Genomic DNA, 16,856 nt, shown 5'->3' on the forward strand with positions numbered 1-16,856 from the left:
TATGGTATTCTGACTCATTTTACTTATTGTTACTTATTAGATAATAAAGGCAATTATCTGTCCTTAAATTGTCAACACTGTTATACTATGTGCATGAGCTCTGCCTGTAATCGATAATGATTATGCAATGTTTTACTGTGCAAGTTTTTTCTTTTAGTCCATGAATGGGGAAAAATATATCACTTAAAACTGATGAGATGTCAATAAGATCTTCAGACAGAATTAGCCTCAGGTCAATAAAGGCAGTCAAAACCCTAAAGCTTGATCTGAAGATGCTTGAAATGAACCAAGCTATTTGGGGGAGAATTAGTTTTACTAAAGCAAAGATTTATCACTGATTTTCAATGGGCCTTTGCAGCACAGGTACTCCTTGACTCACAACCATTCAAAGTTACCACAGCACTGAAAAAGGTGACTGACTGTCCTCGCACTTACGATTGTCACAGCATCCCCATGGGCATGTGATCAACAACAGCTGCAGTGTCCTTAGACTATGTGATCATCATTTGTGACCTTCCTAGCCAGCTTCTGACAAGCAAAGTCAATGAGGGAAGATGGATTCCCTTAACAACAATGGGATTCACTTAAGAATTGCAATGATTCACTTAACTACGCTGGCCAAAAAGGCTGAAAACTGGGTGTGGCTCACTTTAACAACTGCCTTGCTTAGCAATGGAAATTTTGATCCCAACTGTGGGCATAAATTGAGGATTACCTATATTTTAGTTTTGTGAGGTGAGGCTATAATGCAAGAATGTGCAGATTAAAAAGAAAAAGAAAAAAAAAAACCAGAAAAATATTTTGGTTCTATTGATGTGGTTTAACTAGCAAAATAAACTAAATTAAAATTTCAACACAGTAGTTTATTAAAAAGAGTATTGATAGGAATAAAAATATTTTATTACCAACTTCAGAGTACTCAATTTTTTAAAAAGATTACTGATCTAACACTCAGACCATATTACCCTAGCTTCTAAGCATCTCATTTTCAGCTAGGATATGAAAAACCTATTTTGAATAGGTGGTAATATAAGAAAACTCAAAAGAGCAAACCTGAAAGGGAAAAAAAAACAATACAGGATCTACCAGTTTGTTAGCAATGGCAAATAGATACCATATGGTTAAAATTACCTTCACAACCAGCTGCATCATCGTTTAGCAAACTCTCCACCCAACCACTCCATCAGGGCAAATACTATAAATAATGCCACTCTGAAAACTGAAACTATCTTACTCAATTCCATGGTTGTCTATAATGAAGCAGATTAGCCTTTCTGAACTCAGCACTGTCTGAATGTATTGGAACATAACTTCCATAATCTCTAGCCAGCTAGACATATACTAAATGGAACTGTATTTATTATACCTTTCTCAGGGTGTTCTGGTTGATTACTGCTGCTGGAGCTGACACTGGCATCAAAGCCTGTAGGAGATACATTTCCTTCAGACTGAAGGTCCTGCAGTTCTCCTACAATACTGTCCACCTCAATTGTGCTATCCGTTTCACTCTTGATGCTTCGTACTTCTTCTTGACTTGGTGCCAGGGTTTCAGAAATAGATATGCCCGACTGATGCCTGCTGGAATCTGCTACTGTTACAGATGGGGGTGACTCAGGTGTGGTGGGTGGGGTGTTTAGAACTGAATTACTGCCACTACTTGGGAACTCAACTTTCTTGTCATTCGTTTCAGCTGGCTTTTCTTCAACAGGTTTTGCATCTGTGCTTAGTGGCAAAGATCTTTCAACTTTAGAATCAGACAAAGAGGTATCCTCTTCCTCAAGGGTTTGCAGATGCTCCTCTGGTGGTGCCTGCTCAGGAGAAGCGTGGGGTGGAGAAGCTGCTGCTTCTGTGTCAGAATCTGAAAAAAGTTCTTTGAGAGTCTTTTTAGGCCATTGTCCCTGAATACTTGACCACACATCTTTCCGGTCTTTTGCTCTGGTATTCTGAAGCCTTTCATCGGAGTTACTTAGAAGTTTTATTCTCTTCTCTGACACTTCAGAGAACCCAGGAAAGAAAGGATTTGTCCGTAAAGATTTTCTTTTATCATCTAATCCGTTATACTTCTTATTAGGTGTTAATTTTAACTTATTTTTTACTTCATCTTCATCTGAAGAACTATTACTGCTGTTTTCCAAGTTAAGTATATCTTTTCCATTTGATTTTTCATCTTTACTATTAGGTGACCCAGTTTTTAAACATTCTTCAGGTACACAGTACCTTCGTTTACCGCGTTTTATTTTATCTGTTGCTTCCTTTTTTATCTCTTTCCTTTTCTTGGCACTTGCATGGTCACCATCATAGTCAGTATCATCAGATAATTCTGTCAATTCTTTCTGGGGTCTTTCTGGGGATTTTGATACTGGCTTGGATGCTGTAGCATCTCCAAGGGTTACTGCCTCTTCTGGCGTCGATAAGCTGATTTGCTCTTTCAGACAAACTTCATTATTGTCTTGGGTCAAAGCTTCATCTTGAGGATCTTCCTTCCCATTGCTATAGACATTTGGAGCACTTTGGTCATCATCTTGTTCACTATCGTCTGAGCTTTCAGATGCTATGGGAGGGGGGGGGAAAGTAAGAAAATCAATTCCTCTAGCATCCAAATCCTATATTTAGATATGTTTCACACAAACCTGAATTAGTCTTTAACTTCCCTGTGGGTAGTATCCCTATTTGGATTTATTTTTTAAATATAAATATATATATTTAAATCTATTTGATGAACCATTCAGGCCAAAAAAAAAAGTTGTGTAGCCCTACAAAGAATTAAGTAAAATTATATATGTCCAACAATGGCTTATCATCTTACTCAAATGGATTTCATGGAAATCACTTCAATCAGCCAAAAGTCTGATATACAAACACAAATACTTGAACTCATCTAAAGTTCTGATTAAAAATTGGAAAGAGGTGAACACTAAAAGGATACTCAGATTAAACAAAATTAAAATTGGAATTATAATTATAATTTTAGTACTATAAGCACAGGAACAGATGAATCCAGAATGGTAGAAAGCTAACAACATAAAAAAAAAGGAGATAACAACAATACACTGGCATAGAACACTATACATTTATTCTTAAACAAGGAGATAAAAAACAAAAGCCAAACTCTATCAACATGATAGAGACATTCAATCTAATTTTAAAAAAACAAAGAAGGCCTGAGTAAGTAGCTCAGAATGTTCCCATGTCATGGGAAGCCAAATTAACTGGAATTTGGGTATGCCAAACCACAAGCTATGTGATTATGCATCCTGCTCAAATTATGGTTGCTCATAGGAGCAGCTTAAAAACCACAAATGGGTCTGTCTTTGGACTGTCATGAAGATCAAGGACTTGGAATTGTTCCTCTCAGAAAGAAATACATTTTTGTGCTCATTACCTTGCAGTCCATTAAGGATAGAAATAATCTCTAAAGGTTTATTTGGAGCTAGTTCAGAAGTTTTGGCTTCAGCGCTGTCTGGTTTGGATGCCATCTCAGGCGATATACCAACATGAAATGGTGGTTTTGATGAACGACGTAATTTAAATGCTTTGGGGGAATATTTCTCATCTTTATCAGCTTTATTCTAGTTTAAAAGAAAGAAATATTCTATTAATATACCCATATAATTTATCTTATATCAAGAGTTAACAGAATGTTGAGAATAAAACAAAATCAAATGGCAAGAATTCATATAAAGTAAATCTAATTGAGATGCTAAACATGTGTTTAGAAGAAACATATCTAATATGAATAGAGAAAGATAAGAGAACTTGATAACCCACCGATGTAGAAACTGTAAGAGTCAGTCAGGGGACTGAATTGATGTTGGTTTGTTTTGCACGTTGTCTTAATGTATTTATGTTTGTTTGTATATTTTCTATCGATAAAAACTATTTTAAAAATATCTAAAATATATACTTGTAAATCTTTTATAGACCTTAATATTGTGCAGAACCATTTCACTTCTTATCTGATATATATCTACATCTTATAGAATTTTAGGTATCCATTTTTCAAACTGGTAATTAAGACACATTATTATTGTTCACAGGTGAGTTCTATTCAATGACTTGGAAAGCATTGAAAAGATTTGAACAGCTCGAGGGCAATGTTTAGAGGTTGGGAAGAATTCAAGTTTACAGTAGCAAAATAATGCAAATAGGCAGGGTAGGATTTTTGAATTTCTTCATTTTGAGGAACAAATTGGAGGGTTTTTAAAAATTCATTCAAGTCTATTCATGATGTTTATTTCTGTAGCTATGATAGATTATGATCACTATGTGGTCTTAAATAAGTTCTAGCTCTTTGTATGGTTATTTAACCGCTTTGTTTTGCATCACTGACCTGCTATGTATGGGAAGAAAAATCTTCAGACTACAAAGTTTGCTTATTAAGACAAATAATGTAGTTCATCAAATGATTATCAGTGTACCAGTAACTACTTATTGTTTCTGAATAAAAATGGTAACAATTTGAAATACAATAATCAGATTTGTTAATTATCAGCTTTATCGACAAATCAGCAGAAGACACTAATATGTTACTTCATAATGAGTGGCATAATGACAAGCAAATATGAAAATGAAGTCCCTGTGTAATTCTTTTTCCTCCAGCTAGAACAGCTGCTATCAATAGTAAATCATGACAGTCTTTCTTTCTATTTCGATGTAATATTCAGCATCAGCAGTCTAAAATAATCTACCTTTATTTTCTTTCGATGCTTTATTTTGGGTACATTTTTGTCTGCTGGTCTCACTATCTTGTCCGCTTTTATCCATTCATCATACCTAGAAAGAATTGAAATACATACACTTTACATTTTGGAGATAATTAAATGTAGGCCACAGAAAAACACTTTATAAAATATACATTTTATAAAATCATATCTTCTCTAGCAATTTGATATATTTTCATGTTCATTATGTAACAACAATAATGATTATACTGGGCATATTTCAGGATGGCTTACTATTAAAATGGAGCAGAGACATGAAGCATGATATTAGCATTAGCAGTATTAAAATTGTACAGCTAAATCCAGTGTCAAATTAGCAAACGTTTGACCAGGCAAGAAGAGTTCCCTTTCTCAACCCATTTTCTGAAATCTGCTTTACAGATTCCAGTCAACCAGCATTCTAGAGCAGACTTGGAGGAGAGAAAACACTAAAGAATGCAAGACAAAGGTAAATCCAATCTATCTACAATATCTGTTCCAGAATATGAACTCTAGCTGTTATTTTGATTACAAAAAAAAATTGCTATGCTTCCATACTCCTATAAGACTTATAATAGTTCTGAAGTAGAAATTAAGGAAATTGTCACTAGATTCTTTTTCCCATCAACAACATATATTTAGAATTTAATTCAAATTACACAATCCAAATAAGCATTGATATAATCAGAATTAACATATTGTTAGCTACCCTCCCCCATTCTCCCAAACTAAAAAAGACTAATGAAGTAAGAATATTATACTACTGCTAAGTAATCTTTTAATCAGAATAATTCATACTATTCTATCTAAGTCATCTGGCACATGCAATCATGTGAGCTATCTATATAGCGATCTTAAAATATTTTGGTAGAACGCAGAATACAGTGAATTATAATAGCATATTTTTAACACAAAGGAAGAACATAAAGGAAATACCCAAGCAGTTAGAAATACAATCATCAAAGCAATCTCATTCATGTAAACACACATACAAACACACACGCTTACTATATGATTTATGTCAAAATAAAGCACTACTCTATCCTTGTAATCTAAGGTGAAGTCCAGGGTATATGTGTAAGGTTTGTGGTACAAATAGAAGTTTTTCTGGGTAGAAACACAACCTCAATGGGAAATCTGAATTACAACCATATGCTCCAGCAGTAATCCGAAAGCTTGGAAGACTAAATCTCTGGTCCCCATGAACAAATCAGATTGGATCCAGCTACAACACATTGCTTTGCCTTTAAAGTATATCTCCTACTGTATACAACATCTCAGCATCATACTCAAGAGAAGCTAGAATAAAAGCCCTTATAAACATTAGTATCTAAACAACATCCGTTAAAATTAAAATAATTCTGAAAATATATACTCAAGTGTGAAGGCTTCCATTCACACTTGACTCCTGAAAGTACATATTCTATGACATAAAATCCATTCCTTTACTTTTCTGAAATACATATCCCATGAAGTTAAAAAGGAACGTAAATGAGGCACAAGTTAAGAAAGCAAAAGAAAATAAGAATCCTAACATTCAGGATCTTCAATACCAGCTTTTTGTTTTTCTGATTAGTGGTGACATCATTTATAAACAATTCAGTTATAAAAATTAAGATGTAAGCATGATAAGGTTTTTCAGTTATGACTCATGTTTGGCCAACACCCAAAGAGTTTAGCATGCCCTTTCTTTAGTCTTCCTAGACAAAATTATTGATAAAAGTAATGCAGATGGTAAGCAAAGATGACAAGGAGCTTATTTAGTAATATCCAGAAATAAAAGGCCAGTTACAAAGTCTTTGCAAAGAATATTTCAATAAAGAAAATGTCTGAAAGATATGAAGAATTGAGCAATACAGGAACTACATAAGATTGGAATACTTAGTTAATGGCATAAAAGATGACAAGAATGTTTTGGCCAAAATATCAAATTTACCGTTTCCCCAAAAGCACTAAAGTTATGGCAATAAGCCAGAATAAAGAGAAGATGCTCAGACGTAGAAATACAAGATTATGCGAAGATGGATCTTCTTAAGAAATATATGGCAACAAGAAATTAAGTTTGACCAAATGAAAGTATAGATCAAGATTCTAGGTACTCAGAGAGAATGGTTATTCGATTTAATCCAGATTTTCCAAAAGAAATCTCATCTCACTTCTACCACAAGTTAAAATGTTTGACTTTAGGTTTTGAAAAATGTGAAGAACCATTTTGTTCAACATAACATGACAGCAGAATAAGAAATGTACATGCTATTTCACTGCTCAATATTAAGATAAAACTGAGGCAGGAGATTGACTCAACGAGATTTTTTATTTATTTACAGGTAACTTACTAAGCTATTTTGCTCTTAGAATAAAAATAATTTTAAGTAGTATGATGATCTTCACAGATCAGTAATATTCTATTTGTTTTAGAACATACAAATGTATTTTAGAGTATTTTAAAGGAAGTAATCACTAGCTAAATCTCAATTACCTCATATTCCATCCGCAGTAGTGCACCAAGTAAAGGACTTCTCCACCTTCAATCTCAGAATCTTTAATACTAGCTTCATACATTTTTTGATTTTTCCCTCGTCCATACCGCACTTGGACTTTCATGCCTGGTGGATAACACTCAAACTCTTCCTCTTCATTTCTGTCATCTTCCTCCTCATCATCATCATCTTCCTCCTCCTCCTCTTCTCCTTCTTCATCTTCATCTTCTTCCTTAATGGTGACATCGCTTGAAAGGTTTAAAAAATGTCAGTTAATAAAAATATTGAAAAAATGTTCCGTGCCAAATGGTGTATACTGATTAATATTGGGGATGCACAGAAGGAATAGTAGGTTCCATATATATTTATATGTATAGATAGAAAGATATAGCTATATGCACACATTTGTATATGTGTGGTATATATGTATACATACATGTATATATGAATTCCTTTAAAGATGAGTGATTTTTAATTAGAGTTGGCAACTGACAAGAAAACAGCAAACAATCAGAGTAGTGACAAAAAGAGGCATTTTACGGAAGATTTTAAAAGATGACTTGGTTTAATGAAAATGTTTCATTACTATCTCTGGAAGCTAAAGATGTATGTTACAAAGCTACAGGGATAAATTATTCTTATCTGAAGAATGTTTCCCTCTCCCTTGAAATTGTATCAGCTTAGTGACTTTGTTATGATGGCTCAATCGGTAACAGATTGTTTAGAAAGCTCACCTGATTATTTTATTCTATTTTATTTACTTGTGATTAATATCTTAGTTTATATAACCAGAACATTCAGAAATGCTTTGAACTAGTGTTTGTCAAAGTTGAAGAAGTAACCTAAGCCTCAAGTGAGTATTTCAGAGTATTATGAAGCTCAAAGAAAAAATATTTCTAAACAATAGGAATATTATTGGGAGTTTCAAAATAATATAAACTTTAAAACACAGTACGGCATTTATTGTGTTTTCAGACTTTGTAAGAAATATTTCATTACAGGCTTCCATCCCTATTAAATGCTGCACAGGGGCTTTATTTTCTCTACTAAATTTTAGTTTGGGAAACGAAAGAACTCAAAATTAAGGTCTGCATTTGATTAGGTAGACCAGAAATGAATATACTAGATGGCAGTAAACTTTGCCTGTTTCTGCTGAAGTCACATTATTTTACCTAGTACAGATAATCCTTGATTTACAACCATTCATTTTGTGACCATTCAAAGTGACAACAGTGTGGAAAAAAGTTACTTATAACCGGTCCTCACATTGACCATTGCAGCATCCCCAGAGGCATATGATCAAAATTTGGACACTTGACAACTGGCATGTTTTCACAATGGTTGCAATGTCCCAAGGTCATGTGGTCACAATTTGCAACCTTCCCAGCCAGCTTCTGACAATCAAAGCCAAGAGAGGAAGCCGGATTTGCTTAATGTCTGCATGATTCACTTAACTGCAGTGATCTGCTTAACAACATGGCAAAAAAATCATGAAACTGGGCGTGACTCACTTAACAACCAGCTTGCTTAGCAGCAGAAATTCTGGTACCAATATTACATCAAGGACTACCTGTATAAAAAATTAGCCTGATCCTTAATCTGGGTAATAGTTATGACAAACAGAACAAAGCTCTAGTTATTTCTGCAGTTCACCCCTGCTTTATATTATTTCTCTATATTTTTCTCTAGTAATGAATTTAACTCATGGCATTAAAAACAATTATGTTTAATATCTGAGCATTAAGTTAAAGAGAATCTCAACCCACAATAAGCATGGTTGAACAGATTACAATTAACAATAGAAATGTTGAGGTAGAAATGACAAATCTAAACTGTAATTTTTGATTTGTCCAAAAAAAACCCCCAACTTTTAATTTAACGCAATTTAATAGCTCTCTCCCATTAGTTAGGTTATGAAAGTTCATTTTAATACATATTTCTTTCTTAGTAATATAACCAGTCTCCCAAAAAAGATCAAACCGTACCTTAATATTTTTAGTACTATTGACACTTAACTAAAAGTTAACACTTGTAACAAGTGTTAAAAGTGTTCAGTATACTGAAAATATTTGGGGATCACTTAAATAACTTTTCTTATTTAAAATACTTTTGAACAGAAAACCCCGTATTGTAGTATTTTTCTCATACTACAATATAAAAAAGTACAGCATTGCAAAATTGGTATGCTGATGCAGGCAAAGGAGGAAGCATAAAAAGTTCAAATATTTTTAAAAACTAAACAGAAAACTGCCATTGAGTGAGCAGAACTGTTTAAGTGATTCTCTCAAAATGCAGTTACATAGACAGATGGGCTTGTATTTATGCCACTATTTATCCTCACACCTTCCTTTTTTTTTGTTCACCATGTTGCCCTAGTGATGGCCTAATAAAAAATACTGACCCAAAAGAGAACTTTATTTTTATTTTATTCTGGCCAATTTGAGTACTTTTTTCTTGTGTTATGCCCAACTATTTAAAACAACAAATGATTAAAATATTTCTAGCAATGAAAATAAAGAGAAATGGATGGAAAAGGAAACTAAGAATGATTTGTTTTGTTATTACCGCCCTGAGTCCTATTTGGAGAAGGACGGTATAGAAATGGAAACAATAAATAAATAAATAAAGAGCTCAGTTCTGTTAATGAAAGCAAATTCCCAGGCTGCAGTATATATTCAGTAGTAATCTTTAGCTTATGTGTGCCACATTAAGTTATAAAGCAAATCTTTGGTTCCAAATTCTGGATCCAGAAAAAAAGCCAAACTAGAATCTGCAAGGTATGTCACCAGCCCACTGTAGGTAGATAAAAAATAATAAAAAATAATATAATATAATATAATATATATTACATTAGTCTCATCTTTTTCTTGTTAAGGTTAATTTCTAAGCTTCCTTGTTGCAAATAAAAGGTTGCAAAATCATGGATTGTAAAAGTAATACCAACAGTCCCATCAGGCAATATTATCTCCTGAGAATATATATCAATTTCTAATAAAGTTAAAGCACAATTTATTTATTTTTTACTATTGAGTGATAAAGAGTGATTAGCAATTATAGATGGAAGATACAAAGATTTAACTAAAATCAAGAATGTTCATTTCAAGGAAAAGCTGAATGGTTAAGAATACATACATATTGCATGTTTTAAATAGATTGCTGTAATATGAGGACCAAAGCAACCTATCCCCAAATTGAAAATCTTGAATTATAGATAAGAAGCAAAGTATTGAACACCTTGAGTTAGAAGTCCTTAGAAGAAAAGTCCAGTATGGCTTTGAGGAAATTTACTTTGCCATATCTGCATCCAAGTAAAAGCTCATATTCTTATATTTCAACTTTGATAAACCTAATACAAGAAGGATTTGTATAGCAGCTGATATCCACAACTCTTAAACATGTTTCTTAAAACTGATGTGTAATATTTTTAATATAAGTAACAATGCAAAAGTCATAGTCTTGGAGAGCAGTGAACCACAAGCTTAGAGCTTTACAGCAGAAGAATCAGAGTTCAGTGTAGCAATAAGATTGCAAAGAAAGATGAGAATGTAAGCAGGTCCCATTTACAAATCATTTGAAGCAAGTAAGGTAAATATTAAGGAAAAGAGATTTAACCTTCAGTATAGGAAAATGAAAGAATCCAGTAAGCAGCAACAAAAGGAACTATATTAGAAAGTCATTTGAAAATGAAGATACATATTTCTTGACCATAACTGTATAAACTTGGTATTAATGAAGTGTGCAAAGAAATTCTCCATCAATTCTAGAAGGATTCCTATAACAATAAGTGTCTATAATTTTTATCTGCCAACTCATACCTTAAAATAGTACAAGACCTACTTTTCTCTACAACAGTCACTTTTTCTCTTGGTCTGACAAAAAGTCATTAGCCACTCATAAACTTCAATGGCTGCGATAAGCATTTGGGTCTCCCACCTATCATGTCAACATGTTAACTCTACAGTATTTGGAAAAGGAAAAATATCAATTGCCACCAAATTCCTCCTAAGAATATGTCTGTCAGAAGCTCAATAAGTCAACATTCCAACATTATAAAAATTTTACTATTTAGCTTGTCTCTCGTACGTGCAAGAATACACAGAATGAAGCATTTAACTATTCTGCAAATTAATGAGGTAAATCCAGTGACATTTGAATCTTTGATATTCTAGTAGATGACTACCCTTCTTGTGCATTTTAAAATGCACCCCATAAAGTTTCATCAGTTCATACAAAGCATAATCAACAACGATATCTGGTAGAATTCAATATGATCCTACCAGCATTAGCATAACTCATCAGAAGATTGTTCTGTATGTTATGCTGCTCAGATAGTTTTGTTATCAAATATAAAAAGTAAATTGAACATTTTCGCAAAAAAATGCATTATAGAAATAAAGATTCTGATTTCAGTAATTTGTTATTCATTATAGATATGCTGACTTTAAATTACACACTTGCAAAGGAAAATGCTATTTTAATACATTTAAATCTCCCACTTACAAAAAGTACAATAATCCCTAACCCTTTGCTTCCTTTTAAAAAAACTGTCTTTGTCTTTAGTTTAAATTCTGTCACGACACAATTCTCAAACAATAAAATTTTTTTAAAGAAATTATCAAATAAACCTATCTTCCAAAATATATTTTAACAAATACAGCCTTATAATTTTATAAATTCAACAGCTAGCTAGAGAGAAAATACTGTTGTTGTCTTTTCTTCTTCTTGACTCCAAATATTATTTTAACTAAAAATCTATCATGAAAACCCTTTATAAAAATTTAAACAAAACAGTGGCATACTTCAAGACTTGACTCCATACAAACATGAAGAACATTTTTCTAAATGCAAAGTAAAGAGACTTTGGTTTAAATTTTTACAGTTCCTTTCTTCAAAGCTACGTGCAAACAGAAAATTGTCAGTAAAGCTCACAGCACAATCCTAAATCTCTTACTGCATTTCAGAGACTAATAAAGTACAGTCATTATATAAAAGGCAAACTGTTATTGATTTCATTATTAAGGCCAAAACTACAATTGTACTACAATGCATTTCAGAAGCATGTATGAAATAATAATAATAATAATAATAATAATAATAATAATAATAATAATAATAATAATAATAATAAATGCGGACTTTAGGAAAATATGATGCCATGGTAAGGGAAGAATGGAACACCCAATATGCCAGTTGGGAAGGCAATGCTATATCCTTACATTCATTAGGATATAAGATATAAATTCTTCTCCTAGAAGGAGAAGAGAGGGAGAAGGAGAAGACATTATAACTTAATGTGCAAGGTGTTTTATTGCACTTAAAGCAAAATCCAACAAAGACATCATTCTGGCATCTTGCCACGCATGATTTAGAATGGGAAGCCACATACCTCTGCTTACTAAAGTCGGATTATGTTCACACAAGTGTAATTAATTAAACAAACTGAACAGTTAAAGTTTTAGCTACTGCATATGCATGCCACTCTAAGCTTGGCCATGCTGATTTTGGGAATGTGTTCTCAGGTTTGTTTGTCTGTTTGTTTAAAAGATTTATATGGTTGCCCATCTTAAACAACTCTGGGTGGCTCATAATCTATATAGTACTAAACTCTGGTGTCAGTCAAATATATTAGCCGCCCCCTTTCATTTTTCAACTGCTTTCTACTCTGAAATTGAGTGTAGACCAGTTCCTCCTCTGGCCACCGGAAATCAGGTAGACTGGTCCCAGTCTGCTGTAACCCTTAGGAAATCATATGATCCTATATTTAAACTGTCTCTGACAACTTCCTACAACTCCATGGAAAAGCCAGCAGGGATCTACGTTGTTCTTAGGTCAGAAACATACAATGTTTTGGTTAAAACAATTACATTATTTTCAGCATAATTATGCCATGTGGAAAGAGATGGGGAACATCATGGTTAAGAGATGAAACCAAATGTCATTGGAATGCAACAAGGAGGAGGAGAAATGAAGAAACAGAAGATGAAAGGGCTGCATGTCTCCAGAATCACAAAGAAAGGTACAGAATGAGGAGACAAAGGAAGATCAAATGAAGAATATGTGGCAAACACTAATTACTGTGAGAGTTACTCAACACAGTAGGTATTGAAGGTCCAATAACAGGACCTCAATAGAGAGAGTGTGAAGCAAAATGCCTGGCTTGTAAAATATAGTATTTCTGCTGATGTTGGTGCCACGGCCAAAGTCTGCCATCATTGCCTTCTTATTCTTGAGAGGGAGGAAGGATGGAAGGATTTTCAGTTGCTCCCTGCCAACTTCTCATAAAGAAACTCAAAGGGGAAGCTAGCAGGAAATCTGAAGTTGCTCCAGTTCCCTCAGGTTTTTTGCCCACCCTTGATCATTCTGTTTCTCTGTTCTTAGGTAAGGAAATATCTCTTAAATAATGACCCAATGGGACATGGGCTGTCTAATAGCAATTATAATTCATTGTAAAATTTATAATGAAGTTAACAGCCACTGCAGAAGCAATGCCCTAGCATAGGCCTCCATGTTTCTTTAGAAAAAACAGTTCCTCCCCACTTCATTGGAAGGGCAGGAGAAAGAGGCAAAAATGTAACAATTGTCGGTATATAAGACTCACATTTGAAAACAAGTGTATTTATTGAAATTCATTTGCACTTACTTAAAATACATATTTTATTTCGTCTAATCAAATTCAGAAAAACTTATTCCTTGGCTGTTCATTTTCCCTCCTGATTATTTCTGAGAGGTTTGGCACTAATCTGTCTGTGTGTTGGAGAGGAGGGGAGGTTAATTCATTAATCCAGTTAAGAATTAATGTAACCTTATTTTGTTGGCTTTGAAAGATGGGCGCAGCGGAGGAGAGGAGAAGGATAATCTGACCAGGGCGCCAGGGGGCAAAACGAAGGGCAGTTCCATCAAAGTGATAAGTGGAGGGGCAGGTATGGCGGGTGCAGGGGGCCATATCAGGTTCTGGGAGTGGGCACGCGCTGTCTTCGAGCGATTGCACACTCCGGCCCCCATAGCGTGGCTCGTGTCCTGGATTGCACAGAGTCTCAGGCCCTGGGTCCTCGACTGATATTATGTAATGCCAGGTCAGTAATTAATAAAGCCCCCCTCATTTGTGATTTTATTGTGGAGGGGGTTGTAGACCTGGTTGGGATTACGGAGACCTGGATGGGCCAGGAGGGGGGGTTCCCCTCGTTGAAATGTGTCCTCCAGGTTTCCATGCATTTCATCAGCCGAGGGCTCAGGAGAGGGGTGGGGGAGTAGCGGCAATTATTAGAGAAAGGAGGGAGGTCCGAGGGAGGCCACTGTTCCTCAGATAGCCGGATGTGAGTCCCTTTTTGTGAAGTGGGGTCGCGGGGTGCAGATGGGTTTGCTGACTACATACCTGGCTCCCTGCCATGTGGCGGCGACCCTGCCTGAGCTACTCGATGTGATTGCCGGGGTGGCAGTTGATACCCCCCGACTTATTGTTATGGGGGACTTCAACCTACCATCCATCAGTGAGACGTCAGAGGTGGCTTCCATGATGGCCATGGACCTGACCCAATTAGTGCAAGGCTCCACTCACACAGAGGGACACACTCTGGACTTGATTTTCATCTCTGGTCAGTGGCTGAATGATCTTGGTAGAGGGGACCTAGACATTAAACCCTTGTCATGGACAGATCATTCGCTCCTTCACTTAGACTTTCAAGCCGCTTGCCCCCGCCGCAGGGAGACGGAACCGACTAGATGGTTCCGTCCCAGGGCCTGATGGATCCCGAAAGGTTCCAGATGGAGCTTGGGCCGTTTCCGGAGACTCTGGCACACGACTCGACTGAAGACCTGGTGGCTGCCTGGGATAGTGCGGCCACAGGGGCTTTGGACCGCGTCGTGCCTTTGTGGCCTCTGACCCGATGCCGATCTCAATTGGCTCCTTGGTTCTCTGAGGACCTAAGAGAGATGAAGCGTCGGAAAAGACGCCTAGAGAGTGTTTGGAGGACTAGTCAATCCGAATCTGACCGGACACAGGTGAGGTCTTATATCAAGACCTACCTAGTGGCGATAAAAGTGGCAACATTTAACTATTTTTCCGCTCTTATCGCATCTGCAGAGAACCGCCCAGCCACTCTGTTTAGGGTGACCCACTCCCTCCTTCGGGTGGGAGTGCGGGAAGATCCCTTGCAGGGTCGAGCTGAGGATTTTGTGCAATTCCTGCATGATAAAGTTGCTCAGATTCGGGAAGGCTTGGACTCCGACTGGGTGAGTCCGGGGAGGGAGATGGGGTGAATCTTGAGAATATTATCTGGGAAGAGTTTGACCCCATGGCACCCGAGGACATGGACAGGATTCTGGGTAGGCTTAGTGCTGCCACATGTTTATTGGACCCGTGTCCCTCCTGATTGGTACTGGCCTCCCGGGAAGTTACACGAGGCTGGCTCCAGGAGATTATAAATGCTTCTTTGAGTGAGGGTGCCTTTTCTGCCACCTTGAAAGAGGCGATGGTGAGGCCCCTCCTCAAGAAGCCATCCCTGGACCCGGCTGTATTAACAAATTACCGTCCTGTCTCCAACCTTCGTTTTGTGGTGAAGGTTGTCGACAGTGTGGTGGCACGACAGCTACCCCAGTACCTGGAGGAAGCTGTTTATCTGGACCTGTACCAGTCGGGCTTCAGGCAGGAGTACAGCACAGAAACAGCATTGGTCACGTTGGTTGATGATCTCTGGAGGGCTCGGGACAGGGGTTGTTCCTCTGTCCTGGTCCTATTAGATCTCTCAGCGGCTTTTGATACCATCGACCATGGTATCATGCTGCAGCGGTTGAGGGGGTTAGGAATTGGAGGCACCATGTTACGGTGGTTCTCCTCCTACCTCTCCGACCGCTCGCAGTTTGTGTTGGCAGGGGGACAGAAGTCGACCTTGAGGCGCCTCGCTTGGGGGGGGTGCTGCAGGGGTTGGTCCTCTTACCCCTTCTGTTCAACATTTATGTGAAGCCGCTGGGTGAGATCATTCGTGGTTTTGGGGTGAGAGTCCACCAGTACACTGATGACACTCAGCTGTACATCTCCACCCCAAACCACCCCAATGATGCCCTTGATGTGATATCCCACTGCCTGGAGGTCGTGCGGGTCTGGATGGGGAGAAATAGGCTCAAGCTCAACCCTTCCAAGACTGAGTGGCTGTGGCTCCCAGCGTCCCGGTATAGTCAGCTGGTGCCATCGCTGACTATTGGAGGTGAATCTTTGCCCCCCCCCCCCAACAGAGAGGGCCCACAATCTGGGTGTCCTCCTGGACTCATGGTTGTCTTTAGAAGAGCATATGACGGCCGTAGCCAGGGGGGCTTTTTATCAGGTTCGCCTGATCTGCCAGTTGCGTCCCTTTCTGGACCAGGATGCCTTGCGCACGGTCACTCACGCCCTCGTCACCTCCCGTCTGGACTATTGTAATGCTCTCTACATGGGGCTCCCCTTGAAGAGCATTCGGAGACTCCAACTGGTCCAGAATGTGCAATTCAAGGTGTTGCTCACCATCTTTAAAGTGCTCCATGGCATAGGACGAGGATATCTACGGGACCGCCTTCTGCCACCAACAGCCTCCCACCGACCAGTTCGCTCCCATAGAGAGGGACTCCTCAAGGTACCGTCGGCCAAGTTATGTCGGCTGGCAACACCCAGGAGGAGAGCCTTCTCTGTCGGAGCTCCTGCCCTTTG

At 37.2% G+C, this 16,856-nt stretch overlaps 1 protein-coding gene across 9 annotated transcripts in view; it reads right to left on the bottom strand.

The window, feature by feature from the left end:
- The window catches only part of ARID4B (AT-rich interaction domain 4B), an 88,151-nt gene that overhangs the window by 9,610 nt on the left and 61,685 nt on the right, over positions 1–16,856 (bottom strand). For 6 of the 9 annotated variants that reach the window (XR_015731455.1, XM_087882962.1, XM_034428311.3 and 3 more), the window contains 4 exons: positions 7,180–7,428; positions 4,689–4,773; positions 3,383–3,569; positions 1,367–2,551 (listed from right to left, as the gene is read on the bottom strand). Coding sequence is in view for 8 of the 9 variants with exons in the window: in XM_087882962.1 (XP_087739088.1) it covers positions 1,367–2,551; positions 3,383–3,569; positions 4,689–4,773; positions 7,180–7,428 (1,706 nt within the window). In the remaining variant the exon portion in view is untranslated. The remainder of the gene's footprint in view (positions 1–1,366; positions 2,552–3,382; positions 3,570–4,688; positions 4,774–7,179; positions 7,429–16,856) is intronic. The other 3 variants (XM_034428312.3, XM_087882960.1, XM_087882959.1) reach the window with 1 other exon arrangement.

This window comes from Pantherophis guttatus, chromosome 1 (genome assembly GCF_059756535.1).
Source record: "Pantherophis guttatus breed Tessera chromosome 1, ASM5975653v1, whole genome shotgun sequence".
Taxonomy (NCBI): Eukaryota; Metazoa; Chordata; class Lepidosauria; order Squamata; family Colubridae; genus Pantherophis; species Pantherophis guttatus.